This window comes from Epargyreus clarus, unplaced genomic scaffold (genome assembly GCF_041222505.1).
Source record: "Epargyreus clarus isolate Ecla_fem2 unplaced genomic scaffold, WU_Ecla_fem_2.2 ptg000018l, whole genome shotgun sequence".
NCBI classification, from domain to species: Eukaryota; Metazoa; Arthropoda; class Insecta; order Lepidoptera; family Hesperiidae; genus Epargyreus; species Epargyreus clarus.
Window position 1 is genome coordinate 10,818,077 of NW_027332226.1, and position 22,342 is coordinate 10,840,418.

General features: G+C 38.7%; 2 protein-coding genes across 5 annotated transcripts in view; both read left to right on the forward strand.

Annotated features, from left to right (window-relative positions):
- Nucleotides 1-12,721, forward strand: part of tutl (immunoglobulin superfamily member turtle) — a 97,770-nt gene extending 85,049 nt beyond the window's left edge. The window contains exons 3-17 of one of the 4 annotated variants that reach the window (XR_012103133.1): nt 730-872; nt 2,041-2,187; nt 2,647-2,782; nt 3,073-3,314; nt 4,057-4,327; nt 4,762-5,022; nt 5,393-5,463; nt 6,687-6,878; nt 7,401-7,622; nt 8,108-8,216; nt 8,693-8,776; nt 10,068-10,253; nt 10,865-11,092; nt 12,279-12,365; nt 12,583-12,721. Coding sequence is in view for 2 of the 4 variants with exons in the window: in XM_073083107.1 (XP_072939208.1) it covers nt 730-872; nt 2,041-2,187; nt 2,647-2,782; nt 3,073-3,314; nt 4,057-4,327; nt 4,762-5,022; nt 5,393-5,463; nt 6,687-6,878; nt 7,401-7,622; nt 8,108-8,216; nt 8,693-8,776; nt 10,068-10,253; nt 10,865-11,092; nt 12,296-12,369 (2,366 nt within the window). In the remaining 2 variants the exon portion in view is untranslated. The other 3 variants (XR_012103132.1, XM_073083108.1, XM_073083107.1) reach the window with 3 other exon arrangements.
- Nucleotides 12,722-19,400: 6,679 nt separating this feature from the next.
- Nucleotides 19,401-22,248, forward strand: LOC140749876 (lipase member H). The gene is made up of 4 exons (XM_073083111.1): nt 19,401-19,539; nt 19,930-20,327; nt 20,570-20,776; nt 21,981-22,248. Exons 1-4 carry the CDS (start codon nt 19,466-19,468, stop codon nt 22,190-22,192), a joined length of 891 nt encoding a protein of 296 aa, XP_072939212.1. The 5' UTR covers nt 19,401-19,465; the 3' UTR covers nt 22,193-22,248.
- The last annotated feature ends 94 nt before the right edge of the window (nt 22,249-22,342 follow it).

Genomic DNA, 22,342 nt, shown 5'->3' on the forward strand with positions numbered 1-22,342 from the left:
CTTAAGAAACGATTTGAGTTATAAGGCCCGGTACGGAAATTTTATGAGGAGTAAAATCAAGTGTAACACGAAAAGTTGAGGCGTAACGTAGAAAGAGACAAACATATATATCTGTAGGATTGAACGTGTAAAAGAATGAGATGGAATACATTACACAGCGTATCTCATTCTCGGGGTCTCCTCTTTGCGCGATACTTCGTAGTCTCACTGTATAGTTCACTACCTCCAGTCTGAGAGTTGAATGTGTGCGTATGTTTGTACGTGTGTGTTGCGCGCTAGATATGGTACAACTATTGATGCGGTGTTTTCACGATTCATAACTCATGTAACTTCCGAAGTTCACGTATCGTATTTCAGTTACCACAAACCTATAATTACAGTATTTAAGAATGATATTATAATTCAAAGTGAAAGAAATCAATCATCATAAAATTGGATTTGTATAAATTGAACACAATAATTATTATTATTTATATTATTTTGTAACATACTTTATGTAATACGCATTATTGAAGTAATATAAATAATCCGAATAATTACAGATATATGTTTGTTTCTCTTATCATTTTAGCAGATGCGTTCATTTACCCTTTATTTCTATTCGATATATATCATAATTATCGTTCGTAAGGAGTAAACTCCAATCGTGCGTCGTAGCTGACACACACACACTTTTTTTGTTATGTTTTTCGTAATAATGCGTTTAACAATAGGGCGATGTTGTTGTAGTAACTTGCCACCAAGACCACCAAGATGCTGTGCACATCACAGCCATCCTCGGCGAAAGCGTCGTGTTCAACTGCCAGGTGGACTTTCCCGAAGACATCCCCGTGCCGTACGTGTTGCAGTGGGAGAAGAAGGTAGGCGAAACGGTACGACGGCCCACACTCCACTCTTACAATACAACGCTGCTCATCTACCGTGTACTATTTCTGTTCAGTAGAGAACGGCTCGTCCCCGCGACGCGCCATCCAGACTGTAAAGTATAACTTGAGTGCCTGTGTAGGCGACTTGCGACTTCTCGTCTTCTCGTATTGTCCCGTGGTAGTGGTACGCGCGGGCGCCGCGGGCCGGGGGAGCCCGCCCCTCGCCGCGCACCCTCGCCCCGCGCGCGCCTCACTAACGCCTTTTATGTATTGTGTCTGCCTCTTCAGCGTTATTGCCTTCTTGTATCTGCCGCGTTTGCCACCCCACCGACCGGTCGAACACCACAGTAACAAAGGCCTTCAAAACGAGTCCGAGAGAGCAGCAGACCCCCGTTAGATACGAACAAACACAACACAACCACATTACATTTACGATAACGTTTATTTTTCAATTTTAAGTATAATTACGTAAGAGTTTTTTTTGTGGGTGCACCGAGTTTTCCTGGAATTAGCATTGGGAGCACGTTGTTCTCGTAGCTTACACGGCTGACACGGGCACGCGCACTCCCTCGCGCACTGGCGGCGGTTCTGTCTGTTTCTCTCTTCCTGTGGCTGTGGGCTTCTCCCACGCACTCTCTGCCAACTTAGACTTGTGTACAGTTGCATCGTACCTTAACGTCATATCGTGTATATTGGACGTACTGTTGCATGTTGCAATCTTTTCGTTTTAATGTTCATTCCTTTGCATGTCTTATTTTAACACACATTATTTAGTTATAGGTACTAGATTTATGTTTCGTTCATGAGTATATTTATTTAACATTGCTTTTAACAAGTAAAGTAATAGTAATACAAATGTATTATAAGTACTGACTACCTACCAGAAGCGTAGAGTACATTCGTATTGAAGTACATAACCTGCATGCTTTAACAAACTGTTGTAGAGACGTTGTGTAACAGCATCAAATATGTAATCTAAACGCTGTTACAAGGTTAATAAGACACCATCACTTTCTGTTGTGTTACTTGTGTTTGCATCATGTTTATTTTGTATCGTGATCATTGTTGTTATAATTGTGCAAAGTATGTAGAACGTAAAGTGAGGTTTGTAGCGGAGTCAGTTCGCACCAGCCTAAGGGTAGATTTTGATCAGTGTTATCGGTTATCGGTGTAGGGGCAGGACATCCCTATCTACATCTGGTACGAGAGCTACCCGACGCACAGCGGAGAGGGTTACGAGGGCAGAGTGTCGCGCGTGGCGCCGGACTCCCCCTATGGCGCCGCCAGTCTCAACCTCACCAATATCCGCGAGTCCGACCAGGTAACCTCCAAAACTAATGTCACTTATGATCCTTTTGAACAGCAAACGCACATGCCGTCCATTTATATTAAAATACGGATTATTCATGACGTCGATCACAGTTACGTTGCTGCCTCTTAGGGAAGGATCTTTTGGTCAAGTGATGGAACGGTATGGTTCAACCACATGACCACAATTAGTTTAAACATGAAGCAGTTCTTGCGTTACGGTATACGTGGATGCTGACTTACATAAGAGGCGACCACAGCTTCTTAGTCCATTACAGGGCCAACATATACCATAGATGGACTGTATGTTTGTTTGCCACTTCAATCTCAAAAATAAGGCACTCCTCTTTTTACTGCTTTAGCAACAAACCAAAAACCAGGTTTAACCACAATCGATGTTGCTGCCATATTCAAATCAAACAGATTTTTACCAATTTTGTAATTTATCCATTTCGATGTAATCTTGTAACAGGGTTGGTACGAGTGTAAGGTGGTGTTCCTCAACCGATCGCCGAATCAACACAAGAATGGTACCTGGTTCCACCTCGACGTGCACGCACCACCACGCTTCTCCATCACACCGGAAGAAATTATATACGTCAACTTAGGTTTGTATTTCCTAATCACTGGAAGCCGATATAACAGTTTTTATCGACAGTTTTGTCTTTGCTTTTGGACTTTCCCAAGCCGCACAGCCAATCTAGATTTTTAAACATAATGTTATATGCCATATAATAATATCATGCGTATGGACTTCTTATATTTTTTTTTTCTAAAAAAATTAAACTTTACAATCTTTTACCTTTACCTTTTTATTCAATACTGCACTTAAAGTAACGTTTCGTTGATCAGCAACAGACACTTAATGTTCTCAATGAAGAATATCTTCAAACTGTAGGAGATGCCATCATACTCAACTGCCAAGCTGAAGGAACGCCTACACCGGAGATCCTATGGTACAAAGACGCGAACCCAGTGGAACCATCGGGCACAGTGGGCATTTTCAACGACGGCACGGAACTGCGCATCAGTAACATTAGGCACGAGGACATTGGAGACTATACGTGCATCGCTAGGAACGGGGAAGGCCAGGTCTCGCACACAGCGCGCGTCATCATAGCCGGTGGTGCTGTTATCACAGTGAGTTGAATGAAGCCATCATTTTTTAATAGTACCTATATAGTGCATAGATATGGCATCTGCAAGACCTTTTATATTAAAACGTATTTGAAGGATGTTGGAAGATATTTTTATATCACAGTCTTCCACTATCTTTATATATATATTTCTTATGTGCGTGTGTATGTCACTGAACTCCTCCTAAACGACTGGACTGATTGTGATGAAATTTGTTGTGTGTGTTCAAGGGGACTTGAGAATGGTTTAGATTCACAATTTAGTCCGTGGGAAAAGGGTTTTTTGTATGAGCCCACGAAGGTTTCTGAGTTGGTACAACTAATTTTCGACAATGGCGCAAATTTTCAGTTATACGTATGTCATGTTACTTTTATTAAAACGCGGGCGAAACTGCGGGCACTACTAGCATTATTATATTAAAGTTAGTGTCCGACCAAAACAGGTTTTTCAACCGAAACAGAAACTGAACTTTAAGTCTCGCTCTCAGTTTCAGTCGAAACCATAACTTACATAAAAATATATAAAATATTTATTGCATACCGAAATCTTGTGTATTTAAATTCTTTTACATATTTATTTGCATATTCCATTTACACCGACAATTAAATAGAGTTAAATTAAATAAAAAGACAACCATTATAGTCTGGCCGTTGAGATAATGAATGCATTACTACATCTAGGTAATACTAATATAGATGGATTGGTATTAAGTACTTCCTATCACTTAAAAAAAATTGCTTTATAGATGCCTCCAACGAACCAAACGAAGCTCGAAGGAGAAAAAGTGCAGTTTTCTTGCGAAGCGAAGGCTCTACCTGGTAACGTGACAGTGAAGTGGTTCCGCGAGGGCGCGCCGGTGGCGGAGGTGGCGGCGCTGGAGACCAGGGTCACGATCCGGCGGGACGGAGCGCTCGTCATCAACCCGGTGGCTGCGGACGATTCTGGCCAGTACCTGTGCGAGGTGTCTAACGGCATTGGCGACCCCCAGAGCGCTTCAGCTTATCTTAACGTAGAATGTAAGATGTGCTTTGTAAATTTTATACATCGTCCTTTACTTCGAGATTCGATTAATAAGGTTAATTAACTCGTGGTAAATGTAGCGAATATAAGAGAACTTTCCGATCGATAATCTGTAGGAAATCATTTGGGTCATTATGCCGAGTGATACGATATTAAGGCTACTACTACTGTTCTTTTTAAAGGAAATATACATATTTAATTATAATATAATTAATTTAATTATAATATAATATGATAAACTACAATACAAGGTTAAGAACATTGTTATTGAAATTACAATTGGCCAAAACTGAATAGTAACTGAATAGTAGAATAATGGGATTGAACATAACTACTACAAGTTTTATAATTGTATAAGTCATTAAAATTATATATCACAATAATCAGAAACTGTTTAAAACATCTTGTTTCGCACGATTAATATTTGCAGATCCAGCAAAAGTAACGTTCACACCAACCGTACAGTATCTCCCCTTCCGCTTAGCGGGCGTAGTTCAGTGTTACATAAAGGCGAACCCGCCGCTGCAATACGTGACGTGGACGAAGGACAAAAGGCTGCTGGAGCCGTACCAAACAAAGGACATAGTGATCATGAACAATGGCTCCCTGTTGTTCACGCGCGTCAATCAGAACCACCAGGGGCGCTACACCTGTACCCCGTATAACGCGCAAGGCACGCAGGGCTCCTCAGGTAAGTTACTCAGTACCTAATACTCCTACCTGTTCTTAGTTATTATTTTTTGGCAATATTTTCATTTGGATAAGATCCCGTATATTAATAGGCATTGAACGTGTTAGGCACGGCACGTGTCTGCACGGCTGTGTTACGGTTGATATATGAAATTTATGTGTATACACATTGTATAATATATAACTTTTTCACGTCCCAGCACGTGTCTGACACGCTCTATGTCTGTAAATGTAAATGAACCCTTATAAATTAAGTCACATAATATGATTTTGTTGTTATCTGCAAAATTGTACGCATTCAGGTACGCATCGTTACCTCCTGATATTACATCTAATAATATGTATAAAGTATCTTCTTTTGAATATTTTAGGTCCGATGGAAGTATTAGTACGTAAACCACCCGTGTTTACTGTAGAACCGGAGCCTCTGTATCAGAGGAAGGTAATTATTAAACAAATAAAATTTATTAATAACATATACAATACATCATGCTAATATCAGAATGACCCACGAAAAATATGAGGTATTTGTAAAGTTATCATTAAAAATATCTGGAGGCACGGTAGTGCCTCCGCCAAGTCGAGCCAATAAAAGCGGCACGGCCGTACTATTCTTGTCTCGAAGCAATTCGGCCCATTTTTTTATTTTATTCCGAACTTCTTATTTTAAATATTGTGCAATATTATAAAGTAAACAAATAAACAATTGCAATTTACACTGCCACTTTTGCTTTATTATGTGGAGGGTCTGTATAATAACGACCAAAAGCATAACAATATTGAAAAAGCCGGATTTCGGAACAAAAGGGTTTAGAAACTCGACTCGACGCTGTGCAATGGGATACGTGTTAATGAAAGAAAAAACGTTAAGGATATGAAACCGTACAAATGGAACGGAAGTAAACCCTTCTAACAATGTTTTTATAGCAATATACAATCTTATTCAAATTCTAGCCCTGCAATATAAAAAATGTAGAGACTTCGTTTTCAAGTTCATGTCATTGGATAATCGTATTCTCTGAGAACATCGCGTACATACCAGTTTATATTTATTCAGTTGTCGGTCGTATATAGAACCTACTTTCAGTTGAAAATATATACTATTCATACAACTTCTACCTGAAGATCAGGCTCGTATATGTGTGACCGAAGTAAGACAGGACTTCAATCCTATTTAGGGGTTAGAGTCCATTGGCCACACCGTCCACATCAACAGATGGACTGCATGCTCCTTTATTAACTTTTTTTCCGATGTTTTTATCTTTTATCGAATATAAAGTCACTCATGCGTGATACCTTCAAGTACTAAGTTAGAATAGGTTATGGCATTACGCTCTACCATACATTTTAAATCAAATCCATAACTGTTTTATATACAGGTAGGTTCCAGCAAGAATATTGCCGAGTACTTTTAAAAATTAAGTCTTCTTGCGATATTTTTCATCGTCAATAACGCAAAAAAACATCGATATATCGGCTGCTTCGGCGTCTTTCTGCGATACTAATAAATTAATTCTTAGGCTACTTCTAGGCAAGCGTGTTTTGTCCAAGGCTGCATCTCACTTAAGATCAGGTAAGATTGCAGCCAAACGCAAGCCTACAGTAAGATAAAAGAAAAATATTTTTCTTCGTCATTAATGCAAATAAACAACATCGGTACACCAGGTCGGCGAGTCAGTAGAGATGCACTGCGAGGCGCAGGAGGCGGAGGGCACGCAGCGGCCGAGCGTGGCGTGGCGCCGGCGCGACGGGCTGCCGCTGCAGAAGAGCCGCGTGCGCGCGCTCGGCGGGAACATCACCATCGACACGCTGCGCCGCCAGGACTTCGGCATCTATCAGTGCGTCGCTTCCAACGAGGTATAAAACAATCTATCCATGAAATTGTAAGGTGCTGAACATAAGCCTCTAATTGGCACCATACCTACTGCTACCGTGCCCCCGTCTTTCCGTCTCCTTAACGGTCTCCTTTTTGCTAAACACCTATGATAATATAGCCTGTAGAATTTACCTACCTATGGACACCTAGCAGTGATAGTCCTGATAGATAATACGGGTCACTCAAAATTTACAATATATCAATATATGTATATCTTAAGAAAGTATGATCTTACGCTAAAATTACTAGATATCGATATCTATCAAAACCAATTTATTTTTTCTATCCGTGGTTTAAAATCCCTTTGTACATTTTACTCTTTTGGCCAAATGATTTTTTTACTTCACTTATTTATACACCCGCGTCCATGTCTACGCGGATAGATATAAATATAAAATACTTTAAAACTCATTGTATAGGAAAAATAATTTGTCTGCTAAGACATGCCAAAGGTTACGTACAAGACAATCGATAAAAAGGAACCTTTCGTACCATGTACGCAGGTAGCAACGATAGTAGCGGACACGCAGCTAGTGATAGAGGGCACGCAGCCGCACGCGCCGTACAACGTGTCGGGCACCGCAACCGAGTTCCAGGTGACGCTGCGCTGGCAGCCCGGCTACGCAGGCGGACCAGACTACAAGCAGGACTACACCATCTGGTATCGAGAGGCTGGCTTCTCCGACTGGACTAAAGTGCCCGTCACGCCCTCTGGCGCTACGTCGGTAAGTCGAACTGGAAATGTGAAACAAAAACCAAATTAAACATTATTTTAAGGGATATTTTTCTGTCACGCATGCAGTAGACCTGCACGCGTGAATAAACTCACTGCAGGGTGTAAGTAAACCGCATGCAGAAAACATTCGCACCCGAAAAAACCACGTGACAGGAAAAAGCTCTTATAGAAAGTCGATTAGTTTTATGCCAAAATCTAAATGACATTATTTTGGTGGTACATATGGTTATTAACTTATTATGAAATTTCTTAAACGAAACATCTCGCAAAACTATAGGAAGTCATGGAAGTCAAAATTTTTACTCCAAATGAAAGTATTTGTATTATTGACTATCTAAGTTATAATGCAAATATGTTTTTTTTTTTAAATTAAGAGTATATTTAAGAAATAAAATATTAAACGGAACGGTTATGAATATTGTCGGAAAACCCGACTACAAAAGTAAATGGCATTAATGAAGGTTTGTCCCACAGGTAACGATAAACCGCCTTCAACCGGGGACCACGTACGAGTTTCAGGTCAACAGCAAGAACACCATCGGAGAAGGGATGATGAGCAAAGCAATCACGATACGAACTCTGGGTACGATATCTAAATAAACTGCTAAAACATAGAACAACGGTGTGGGATTTTTATTTACACAACAAAACTGAGTATCATGATTCATGATATTGGCTCCTTCTATATCTATTAATGGTGGTATAATATTAGCTACTTCTACTTGTTATTGGTGTGAACTAAAACTGGTGTTTTAACGGTTTTTAAATGGGTTTTCTGCATATATGTACTAAATGCTTTATGTATAAAGCATTGCATTATATACATATAAGCTAACTTATTAATGAAATTATCTCACAAAGCTGGGAAAAATAAAAAAAATTGCATCTATTTCTTGTTCAAATATTGCATCTATTTCTTTTTCAAATATTGCTTACATTTAATTGATAATAAAACGTTGAATGTATAATAATTTACTACGAAATCTTTACTAATAACCATATGAATGAATGAATAATGACTTATTCCGGGTGAAGTTAACCATGTGTGTTGCGTTTTAGATGTAGGCGCTAAACCGAAGGCGATCCCCACAGCCGCGGGGCCGGTAGACGAAAAGATTTTTCAAAACGCTCCCGAAGGCTCTGGTATATATTTATGAGGAACTTACCTAATCATCCAATCATCACCTAGCCTAGTCCGTAGTCGATTTTATGTTTATACATTTTGTTAAGTAATCCCGATAAGTAAGGTAAATTTGGGTAATGTACAGGGTAAAATCGCATAATTGTAATTGCAGGCAAATTGGAACAATTTTTTAATTGGCATGCCTTGAAAATAATTTACATTGTACGTGTATGATGTTGCCACTTAAAAAAATGTCCGAATGAACCTGCATTTACGTCACACGGTTCAACCCCGATATTACCCTAACTTACCTTATTAATATCTATTCATTATAACAACGGTTATGCTATCGAGATTGGCATAACTAATATCAGTTAATAATAAAAATGTATACCTACAATCCACCTTCCCTAACAATAGTTATTTGTATGGCTTACGTGCACGGTACTTTTAAATGCTTTTTGAATATTTATGAGGTCGTTTAGTTAATTGTCTAGTGTTTATAGCTTTTGCATGTTCATTTATATTGTGTGTCTTTGTTTGTCGTATATATCCGCTCTCTGTGTGCAGTGTTTACAACAAATAATCGTATTTTGAGTTTACCATATCATAACTTTCATAACATTAAAGCTATCATACATATCATGGATACACTACACCTACACATTCATAATGTATTCACTCATACATGTAACCCTCCAAAGACGCAGTTTTTTCATCATATCCTATCCTACTTCAAGAAGTAGAAGGTTTTCAATGTAATCCGATTATAATTATCATAAATATGATGCCACTACTTCAATTTGTCTACTCTATGAATTTTCATCTAAACTTTACTCATAATGAATGATGACGGGGTACGTATAACATATTAAGTAAATAAATGTTCTAATGGATTAGTTGGATGAGAACCTGAAAAAAATACTCTATAATTTCCATCCAATCTAAAAAGAAGAGAGTAAAAGTAAGTATCCACGGAAGTCTTATCACACACATATATGTAGCCTCAAACCTTATTACACACATATTAAGTATTTAGCCTGTCGGTCAATGACACATCTCGCTGGATTACAAACGTTTTTTCGGTTTGAGATAACACGATCTGGTATGTTCAAACCCTTAACACAGAACGAATACCACTCGGTAAAACCGCACGAGTCGTAATAGGGTAGTATCACCTAACCAGGAAAGGAATACAAGACTCTCTAGGTATCCGACCAATATGGTAATTAGGATTGTCAAGTGAGTCCAAAAAGTGGTATTACTGGACCATTTTAAAAAATGTAGAGATATAGTAAAATATCGGTTTAGGTCCAAAGTCCGGTCCGCCCCGCAACCTGACGGTGACGGAGGTCCACAACGGGTTCCTGATCACGTGGCAGGCGCCGCTGGAGCGCTCGCACCTGGTGCAGTACTACACCATCAAGTACCGGACCGACGCGCAATGGAAGACGCTCAACCGTGGACAGATACGGCCTGAGGAGACCAGCTATCTAGGTAAAATAATTATAAACAATTTTTTGTAACCTTTTCTCGTCATTCTATTTTCGCAGTAGTCAAAAAAACACGTAAAAAGGCAAAAAAAAACAAACTTGCGTAATTTTAAAGAAAAAGAAATAATAAAAAACCAGTTTGTAGGTACTTACCTATGTACATTGTACACACGTAAAAGTTGTTCTTCTACGGTGTATGTGGTATACACCACAGTGTATATTATATTTATGCATTCAAATTAATATCCACTGAACAAACCACAAATAGATCAAAGCATACATGACAAATTAAAACATAAATTATGTATAACCTATTGCATCGCACGTAACTTCGTAGTGCACGCAACTTCGTGCTTCGCAAAAATAAGTACATGAGCCGGTTGATTCTCTTAATTCTCATATATCTACGAGTATGATCTATCCAAATGCGTCAAAAGAAATTTAATTAAAAAAATGTATATATTGACCGCTTACAGTAGTAAGCAATCAATATCTATAAAGGAACTGCATAAACATAATTATTATATTATCTCAAACCATTTTACATTATAGGTAATATTAATACACCAAGATGCTAAAAAAGAATAATCCAATTCAAGAAAATTTTTATTCCAGTGAAAAATTTAGTCGGCGGCCGGACTTACTACTTCAGAGTGTTAGCGAATTCAGCGACAAGTTACGAGAGTTCCGATGAGGTGAAGTTTCCTGTGCCAGCGCGCGTGAAACACAAAGCAATCACGGCGGGAGTGGTCGGCGGCATCCTGTTCTTCATAGTGGCCATCATCCTCTCGGTGTGCGCCGTCAAGATCTGCAACAAGCGGAAACGGCGCAAGCAGGAGAAAGGTGGGTCCGACGACGGCGGCCGCTGCCCGCTACCACTTAGCCACTCAAGCCAGATGCCAGACTAGGCTACTCTGACGTCTTAAACTTTGATAAGTTTCACAGTCTGATCCAGATCAATCGACACGTAAATGACCATATTGTCGGTGACAAAGCCAAGCATTATTTTTATCAATCATCAGATTTTTGTGTACTGTAATTTGCAATGTCGTTTTATTCACCATTTGCATTGTTTTTAAGAATGCATGAATACTACATGCATGCACTATCATATTGTCAAAGTTTAATTCATATTTGTGTTTCTTGTTATATTCTATTCTAATGAGAAGGGAGTTTGCCTGTCAATATACAAATGTATATGTATGTTCTGTCTCGAAATCTTCATAGTCTAATTTTTGATTAGTCTAAGTAAGACTGCAAATCGCCCTCCTCATTAATACTATTTCTATGTTGGTATCGTTAATTTTGTCACAGCACAAAATTGTCCACGGTCATCTTAACACAAATTTATTTTATTTTCGTAATTAAGGAAATCAATAACACATTATGTTTTCTTCATGGCCTGTTACTAACACATGTTATTTTTCAATAAAATAATTTGTGCTAATATAATATTCACCGGAAAAATGAAAAGTAGGCTACTACTTCAAAGTACAAATATCTTATATGTTTCCATAACAGCTAATATTAACAATTCGAAAAACATTTGATTTATATTGTCCGTAATGACAAATAGAAAATATTGGATGTGAGTTACTGCCTACATGTATTCGTAATTTCACAACGCTTTTTATGTATAAAATATAGGTTACCTATAAATGTAGGTATTAAATACGTACCTATAGTGCACTATCGTTTTTTCTGTTTTTTTTTTTCTCTTTAACTTCATCTGCTAATCTTTTAATGTATCATGAAATATGCGAGGAAAGTTTATACATCCCCTTCTTGTGTTATTTTTTTTTAATAAATTGCCTGTATACAGTATACTTATTCATTATAAAGTTGCATCATATCCACGCCGCTCACTTACGCTTCTTGTTAAGCATCCAATATTTTATTTCACTAGCAATATTTTCCGGTGAATATGCGCTTTAAAGTTGACAATATGGTGCGGGTTGTATTGGGGTGACGTGGTGGCGGGCGGCGGCCGGGCTCCGGACCAGACAGGCTTCACTGCGTTAATGTTCAGAAATTATCCGGTTGCAGCATACAACATGGTAGCCGCGCGACTCACCGACCTCCGCGCCGCAGACAGCACTCAAGTGCCTTTTAAAAAGTAAGTGGATCTCATAGAGTTCTGTAAAAATCCTGAACGCTTTACTTAATCCACATTTTTTGTTAATGCCTTCGTACAAAAGGAAGTCAGGTCAGTAATAACCTTATTAATTGCATCGGATAAACCATACATACACTGTCCTAATCCACTTTCTGCATTTAATATTCCATCTCTTCACATCGCTCTAAGCGTAACAATGACAACTGCTTTAATTCAGATTTAGAGAACGCGGAATATCGAGTTTAGTGCAATGTTTGCGGTTCACGGCCAACTGGATCTGGCCCGCGTCGCGGTGCAGCGACGAGACGCGGCCGTGGGGCGGCGTGCGGCGCGTGTCGCCCGCGCCCTCCGCCGCGCCCTCCGCCTCGCCCGCGCCCTCGCTCGCGCCCTCCTCCTCCGACGACGGCGGCTTCCTCCCCCGCCTCCGCGCGCCGCTTCGCCCCTCCGCCGCGCCGCCGCTCTTTCGCGCCTCCTCGCCGGCGCTCGCGCTGCACTGGCCCCCCTGGCCGCCCTGGCCGCCCTGGGCGCCCGCCTGGACGCCCTGGTCGCCCCTGCACATCTCCGACCTCAGCTCGGTGCCGTTCCCGAGCTCCGCGGACGGGTCCTTTCCGACTCCCCCCTCGTTCCGGCTCCGCTCGTCGCGGCGGCCGCACGACCCGCTCCCGCTGCGCGCCTCCACCGGCGTCCTCGTCCGGCCGCGGTCGCGGCCCGCCCCGCGGCACGGCCGACCGCGCCCCGTCTCCGAGCTCCCGCCGCCGCCGCACGAGGCCTCGCCCGAGAGCCGCTCGTCGTCGAGCGGGTTCGGCAGCAAGAACGCGTCCTCGTCGCAGCACAACCGCAGCAGCCGCACGGGCAGCCTGGCCGAGTGGCGGCCGCCGCCGTACCGGCCGCCGCCGCCCGCGCCGCCGCCGCGGCCCGGCTCCGGCGAGGCGGCCGACGCGGGCTCGGTGGACGTGCACTACGAGTGGGACCGCGCGACGCGCACGCCGACGCCGTCGACGCCGGAGCGCACGCGCACGCGGCCGTCGCGCGACGACGTGGAGGCGCGCGTGCGCGCCATGAAGGAGGAGTTCCTGGAGTTCCGCAAGCGGCAGGCGCTGCGGCGGCGCTCGCCCGAGCCGGCGGGCGCCGCGCTGTCGCCGCTGGCCGCGCCCGCGCCGCCCGCCGCGCCCGCCGAGACCGTCTGCTGAGCGGCGCCGGGGAGCCGCCGCCCACCGATCACTCCGCTTTTTATAATAAGCTATCGTCGCTCGATAACCTTATTTATTTAGCGGTCAATACTATATTGTATGTAGAACCTCTAGTTCGCAATATTATCGTTTCGCGTCATCCCTCGTGACGATTTCCTTCTCCTCCGAGTGGGCGAGTGAGCAGCGAGTTTATTCCCGGCCGGGATCTCGTTCTCGTGGCCCGAGTACTCGACGAGAAGGATTACTTATGATAATTATTTAGCAAAACCCCTTCGAACCGAGTCAACGATGGATAATGCCAGTAGATTTTAGAATTAGGACACGAGGTACGAATAGAATACAACATCTCAACTGCAACTTTTGCTTTAGTACAATTTGTTAACGGGTATCTACTACCTACATTAATTTATCATGTCAATTTGAGTATTTTCTAAGATTTTTTATTACATTCAACTACTTTTGAAGTACCTAAGTAAATAACTTCAACTCGTTATTATAAGTGTTCACTGTTAGCCACCGTTGGCCCGGGTTCGCCCAACACGATCCGTTTTGTTCGCTAGTGTTAAATATCCCACCTTCGTTGCCAGTAGGTCTATGTGCTGGTGACTACCTATTATTATTGTAAGTAATAAAGAGTTAGGTACGACTTCAGTCGCAGAGCTGTTTGACTGAAATAGTAATATTAATGTACATACGTATAAAATGTGGATGCTGTGGCGTTTATGCTCGCACTGCCTGCAATCCCCGTATTACAAATGTCAATTAATGATACGATATAATTGTCTTAGAGTTTTCATATTAATGTTTACTATACAATTGGCATTACACTTGATATTATTATTCTACTCGAACCTTTAAAGGTGTCGGAGAGTAGATTTTTTATATAGCTACTAAAAAGTTAAGAGACTCGTCGCGAAAATGATTATAAAATATCGTGCCATACTGACTTACAATAATTTTATTGGATTACCTTTACGACGTAAAATTTGTAGGCTGGTTGTGGTGGCGCGCAGGCAGTGCGAGGACACGTGCACCTAAACGCTTTAGGTATGAGCGGGGAGGCATCCACGACACCGCTCATACCAACATTATATGATATGTAGTTATTATTGTAACTAATTACGAATAATTATATAGGGAAAAGACTCAGCGCAGCCGGTGGAAACAAAGCCTATCCACCTAACTCCATGACCAACACGATCGATTATGTAGGTACACTTTTTATCTAGGTGGAAACGGCATCGTTCGCGAAGTCGGTTCCGAGAGCCAACGAGTTAGATATTTAGGCCGCTGGTCATCTTGAGAGCTCTCATATTATTATATGCGAGCTCTTCAATCTAATGAACTATAAAAAATTAAGTTGCACCGGCAGCGCACGTTTGATCATTTATAATATACAACACGACAAAATAATCTTAGGTAGAATTAGGCATATTAAATAGGTTGAGCAAAAACTCGAAACTGTCATTAGTTTGATATTTTAATAGTTTATTTTACAAGTACAAATTATTATTTTTACCCTTCATGTACCTATTTTCCTTGTATAATTTGAAAATGTACATATGTAAAAAAGTATATTAGATACTATCTTATACACTTATTTATTTATAAAGACGCCTGGTCGAGGTTCAGATGAACTGTTCCGGTGAGTTCGTGTTGCACTAGTTTAATATTCTTCGAATTCGTAAGTTCACTTTTTACTCACCCCTCGTGCTGTTAAATACATTAATTAGACACACTGATATTATAAAATTACTTTATCGTTTCAAATTTCACAGATTAAGTTCTAAGTATTACCTAATCCAAATACGTTAGTCTATTGTCCCACTGAGATTTCATCTGACCTAAATAAAATGGATATTGAACAAAATCTCTTTAATTAAAGAGATTTTCGTTCGAACATCCATCGTTTAGCAACACAAAATCAACATTTTGTTTAACGATTTCTTACACAATCCCACCTATTAAAATACGTATTGTTAAGTTGACCAGTCAACTCAAAGACTGTTTTTAGTTCTTTGATTATATATCAATATATAATCAAAGGTTTAGTTATTGTAAGAGCACTACCAGTACGAGACGTGAACATGACAATGCAAGACGCATTATTGCGTAATTTTGAATCTATTTTATCATTTTTTAATCAGAAAATGTTATGGAATTAATTCCAAACGCAATGTCTGATTAAGAACCTCCTAAAGTAAGGATAAAATGTACGCTTTAAAGAAATTGAGGATAAATTATTCATTACAAATAGATAGGTAGGTATGGTAAGATGTAGTTATATTGGCGTGCATGACAGCGTATGGTACTGACGACAACGTTATTGCGTGAACGTTTTGTCTTGTCTAAGAGCGTTTTCATATTATCCGACACGACATCGTGCCATCTACACATCGTGCGACACGATTCCAACTACAAACGCAGCTAACTCTAATGAAAAAAAACAGAGCTAGTACCTTCTTGATTGAGAACAATATTCATGTGTCATTCATTTTTATGTGTATCAATACAATTACATAGGAAGTCATTGTGGTGTATACGTGTAAAAGGTATCTAATTTTTATATCTAACCTGTTATAATCGAAATATAAATTAAAATATTACACAATGCTCGTTATCTTTGTGATATCTATAATAAATTAAGTTGAATCGCGATATACTCATTTTGCTCTATATTGCCTATAACTAAAAGTAACGCATAAAAATGTGTGAGTATACATATACATATGTATGTAAACGTTATACTACGTTAACGGTATAATTATTTCCGGAAGTATAACTTCCGGAAATAATTATAGATAAGAGTCGTTACATTGAAATCCGTAAAACCACAGCTACTTTTATATTTTCAGGATTAAATTCGTCTCTACAATTGTTTATAATAACAAGAAATGAAGATGAAATGCAAATTTTGCATAGGCACGATACTGATACGGTGTCGGATAATACAAAAACGCTAAGACAGCAAGTGCATCATTTCACTGCCGGTGAATATAGTTCGAATAGAATTAAGCTGTGGTAATAAAACAATAGATATTCTTAATTTATTTTCAATACGTTTTCTAGATAATTCCCGCCATAGCGTTACATTATTAGATCGTTAGTGTGAACAATTTGTGCAATAAATTATCCATTATTCAAATGTAATTAATTATAATTATGTTAAAATATTGTATGCTCAATTTTTTCGACTGACCAACTGTAAAATTATTCGTAAATGTCGAATCATGGACGTGTTGTATAAATTTTTATTTAGTGCGAATTGCAAGACATATTTACATTCGTACCTACTGAATCTCAAGGAATATCGTGTTATAAACAATTTCATATTACTTAGTTCACAGAGAGGCGCAAAATAAGTGTTTTATAGTACCATAGTAATAGTAATTTAAGATCCTATTTACCTATCTAAGACAGGAAAGCCTTAAACGACCACCAATTTTTAAAATAATGACAAAAACGTATCTATCTAAGCACATTTTGCGCCTACCTGTCTGCACCTAATACAATTTTACTATGTAACATTGATTTACGATTTTTATATTTTGAATAGAAAAAATATTAATTTACAGACCCCGGAGTTTGCATATCACAGCGTAGGTACCATAAGTAATATAATTTTTATTAGATAACTTTTGATATAACGATATTGTTATTTGAATTTGTTAACACTTTTTGTTAATAGCACATGGTATAAATTATAAAGATAACATTAAAGACACTCGTTGTTATGATTTGTTTTGTAATGACTTTAAACAGTAAAATTTGTAAATCTAAGTATGTTATTTGTAAACTCTTATTGTTAAATTATCGCCCGCAAACCATATTTTTATTGTAAAGAAGCTGATGCAACGTGCTATATTATTTGTTTGTTTTATGTACAAAAGTAAGAGGCAAGATAGATATATAGCTCAAACCATGTGATATCTAGTCTTTTTCCATTAAAATTTGAACTTCCTTTTAAGCTCTAAAATAATATTTAAGCGTTGAAGATTTTTTCATGATTTCCTTGAATTAAAATTGGTGCATACCTATTATTTGAATGTAACTGACCACCGCCGTTTATTTATTGTCTAGTGGCCTCTAGTGGCACTTTTTTGAAACTATTGATTTCTAATTGCAATGCAAAATTAAGATAATAATGCACTTCCAAAGTCGTACGACATTTTCTATAGACTAATATGAAAAAGATAGCAATATATTAGAATAATGTAACTAAATCGTATATAATATCAGTTTGTATAAAGGGACGTATGTAAATGATATGTTATGTGCACATTGGCAAAATGTAATGCGGTGAAACAGGGGCACCCAATCTTAAAAACTTAAGGCATAATGCACAATATCTGAGCACAATAAGTAATGAATATTCGAGAGGTTTCGTACCTAGCACCTTAATGTAACTCCAGTGAAACCACGATACCTAGGTTTTCGCCTTAATTGAGAACAATTGAATTGCACAAGCCCACATTTTTATAACTCGGAATCTTTTATTTCATTTATAGAATATTTTTAGTTGTAAGTGTTGAGATCAGTGTTTACTGTGTAAGCACACAAAGAATTCAATTCAAAAGAATAAAAATACAATAACGTTGCTATGATTTAATTTGAGTCTTATTTAATGACCTACCCATTCACTGGAACGTAATTATACAATTTTGTTATAAAATGACAAAACAAATACATAATAAAGTATATTATGTTTCTCTATATCTGTCTTATTATTGAACGTGTTCTGGTTTTATGTAAAGAAATCCTGCTTAGAAATCAGTGTTGCTACTCCTGAAGATAAAGTAGGTAATAATACTAAAGTACAGCAAATCAAACTAAAACAGCAAAGCTACACGGCTGCTAGAAATAGATAGAATAGTAGTATCATAACGAAAGGGACTAAAACTATCTTTTATGTTCAGACCTTACAAATATTTAAAAGGCATTTTTATTTTGAGAATTGAAGACCAGAGGCAGCCCCAAGCGGTGCCACCGCATCGGGCGCTGTAATACGAGGGACGCTAAAACACCCGAGCGCCACCATTTACCTAGTGAGAAGGCTAGGCTGTTAATTGAACGGCTACTTAAGCTAATTGGCTGACACATACATATTACCGTTTTGCTTCGAAATGATAGTATAGAAATAGATTGAAATTAACTTTCAAGATTTGACTACTTTGCAACACTATAGAAATATTTACTAGGTATTTGTGTTTTAGGGGGTACCACTATGAGATGTCGCACCATTTAAATTTTTTGCAAGGACCGCCACTACTGAAGACACTTAATTTTTTTGTATATACCCAACACATTTATCACGAGACTATCATACATTTCGCTTCTTACATGTCATTTTCGTTAACTAGGTGTTTCCTAACGGAAGTTATTTCGTGATAATCGATATAGTACACACAAAGGTTGCATAGCCTACCTTCTCATAAGCATAACTTATTAGAGCATAAGACAATTCACACGCGTTGAAGCTTTTAAGTAATTAAGTAACAACATGACCAGCTTTGGTCGATTATTTGTATTTGCTATACACTTTTTTGGTAAGAATAAGCACTGATACATATTCAATATATTTATACAATAAATAGAAAAGTTATATAATAGTGTGCCTGCCTATTTACTTAAATTAACAGCAATATTACAGACGTATTTATTTTCCCAATTCAAAAAAGGCATTACACGAATTTAAAAAATCTGAATTTACTTTCTAATTATAATAAAATTTTCGTGCAACTTAATGTTCGTATTCATTTCTTTACAATAATTTGCATGAGTTACGAACAGAAAAGAAACTAATATTCAACTACAGGTATATGGAACATGGATATATTAGCTATTAATAATGAGCCAGAGTGCGAATCAGAGTGGCTATATTTCATAGACGACGCTGGCATTCCGCATATCATGAACTTTTCCACGCTACCAAGCAGCATCGACGACATGACTTTCGGAGACGCTTATTTTTCTTTGTTTACAAGGTATCAACTTATTTTCAGTTTTTATTTTTTAAGTTACTCGTAACTTTGATATTACTGCAACAAGACTGACATGAATAAGTACTTAATAGCAAAAATACGCAATTAAATAAATTATTATTTTTGGGTTGGTTGGGTTGCCTTAAAAGTCCCTGTAGTTTCGGGACCAAAATAGGGCTAAGGTATCCCTTGCCTGTCGTAAGAGACGACTAAAAGGGGGGCTTCCGGGGTTGCGGGCGGCAAGAGTGGGAGCTCGAACCGCCCAGCCAGCAACCAATCCAAATTGCTTCAAAATAAGCTCTCGTCAACATGGGTGTGGACAGGAGGATATCTTTACATTATGACACACATATGAATCACACATTTAATTCGACATTTAAATCATTATTTTAGGAACAACTCCGACAAGCCTGAGATGCTTACAGTACCAGACTCAAACACAAAATTCGACAGTGTCTATTTGGAAGACTTGAAACCTCTAGTCGCCGTGACACATGGATGGCTCTCAGATGACAAGACAAGATGGATACAGGCTATCAAAGATTCTCTTTTAAGGAAGACCGACATGAACGTCATTACAGTGGATTGGAGCGAAATATCTAAGACTCCAGCTTACCCCTGGGCAGCATTAAGCACTAGATATGTTGGAAAGAAATTGGCAAAATTACTCGATGCTATCACGGGATCTTACAACATAGAAGGAAAAGACATGTATTTGGTGGGACATAGTTTGGGAGCACACGTAATGGGATACACTGGAATGTTTTCAAATCAAAAGATTCAAAGAATCACTGGCAAGTGGCTGGATTACATTATGTAGTAAATTATTATTTAAATAGACAAAATACAGGTTTAAGTACCACGGGGCTTCTTACTCTACCTGTACATTTGAGAAACCTCTATAGATGAAGACCTGTTAGTTTCGAAGGTGTTTTCTCTAAGGAGAGAATAAACTCCTATAATAAAATTAAAGACAAAGTTAAATAGCTCCTATATTTTTTTATTAATTATATACGAATTTATATTCTATAACCAGGCTTAGATCCTGCTCGTCCTCTCTTCGAAGTACCTTTGATGCCACCAGACTTTCGCTTGGAACAAAGTGATGCAGAATTCGTCGATATTATACATAGTTGCGGTGGAATTTTGGGGTACAAAGAAAGTCACGGCCATGCAGACTTTTACCCAAATAATGGTAGATCACCTCAACCAGGCTGTGAAGGGATTCTTGAAAAAATTCGTATGTGTATCACTCTATTATGGCATCTCTTAAAAAAAATTTGCTAAAAAATGTTTTTCACCCTTTTTAGTGATGACATAATAACATTTATATTAATACAATATAAATTTGTATAGACGTGATCATGAATTAAGGTAAGGTCTGAATTTACATTGATTGGAACCGCCCGCTCGCAGGGCGCTACCGCGCCTTGCTCGCTTAGTTTTATATTGTCTTATATGTTCCAACCTAACCTAACTAAATAGTCAATGATGAACTGGCTTTGCAATTTCATTAGAACCTACACCAAATATCTTCAAACACAACTCAATTATTCCAATGGGTTGAGGAGTTACATATTTTGTCTCCGAGCCACATTATCAGACCCTTAAATAGTCAATGATGAACTGGCTTCGCAATTTCATTAGAACCTACACCAAATATCTTCAAACACAACTCTATTATTCCCATCGGTTGAGGAGTAACATATTTTGTCTCCGAGCCACATTATCAGACCCTTAAATAGTCAATGATGAACTGGGTTTATAATTTCATTAGAACCTACACCAAATATCTTCAAACACAACTCAATTATTCCCATCGGTTGAGGAGTTACATATTTTGACTCCGAGCCACATTATCAGACCCTTAAATAGTCAATGATAAACTGGTTTTGCAATTTCATTAGAACCTACACCAAATATCTTCAAACAAAACTCAATTATACCTATCGGTCGAGGAGTTATATATTTTGTCTCCACAACCCACTCTGATTCTCATCATATTTAAATGGGACCAACTTGTAGCAATTGTCCACACACGAAATTAAAGGCATTAAAATAGGTTCATAAACGGCGAAGTTATGACTGTTATATTTACATGGGTGGAGGAGTTCCCCTCATTTTCTCCAGAACCCATCGATGGATCCTAACCATATTTAAATGGGACCAACTTCCAGCTCGTCTCCACACAATAAAAAAAGAATTATTAAAATCAGTCCACTAACGGCGGAGTAATTCGTGTACATACATAGAAAAAAAAAAAGATACCGGCCGAATTGATAACCACCTCCTTTTTGAAGTCGGTTAAAAATACCCCCATACTAACGTAATGCCAGATAAAATAGTGTATTAATGCAAAGCCAATTCCATTAATATCAAATGAATGCGCGAGGAGTCGTGAAGTTGTGGTACCTAATTATTAAAATAAGATATTAAAATTACAGAAGGTTGTAGCCACGGTCGTGCATGCCTGTACTTCGAGGAGTCCATCGAGTATGACTCTGGAGGCTTCGTCGCTTACCCTTGCCAAGACTGGCAACTGGAAGGCAATGAATGTAAAAATAATTCACGGTACATGGGATATCCCGCTACAGACTGTAAGGGCGACTATTACCTGCGTACCCGAAATGAATCTAAATTTGTAATGGAAGAATGAAGATGATTGACAACTTACGTAGATAATTATGATAAAAAAAAATATTTTTGCAATTTATTTCCCATATTTGTAAAGTTTTACTTGATCAGGTTTGGTTATGCCTAAATATAAAATTTCCATATTTATTAATATTGTTAATATTATTTCCTT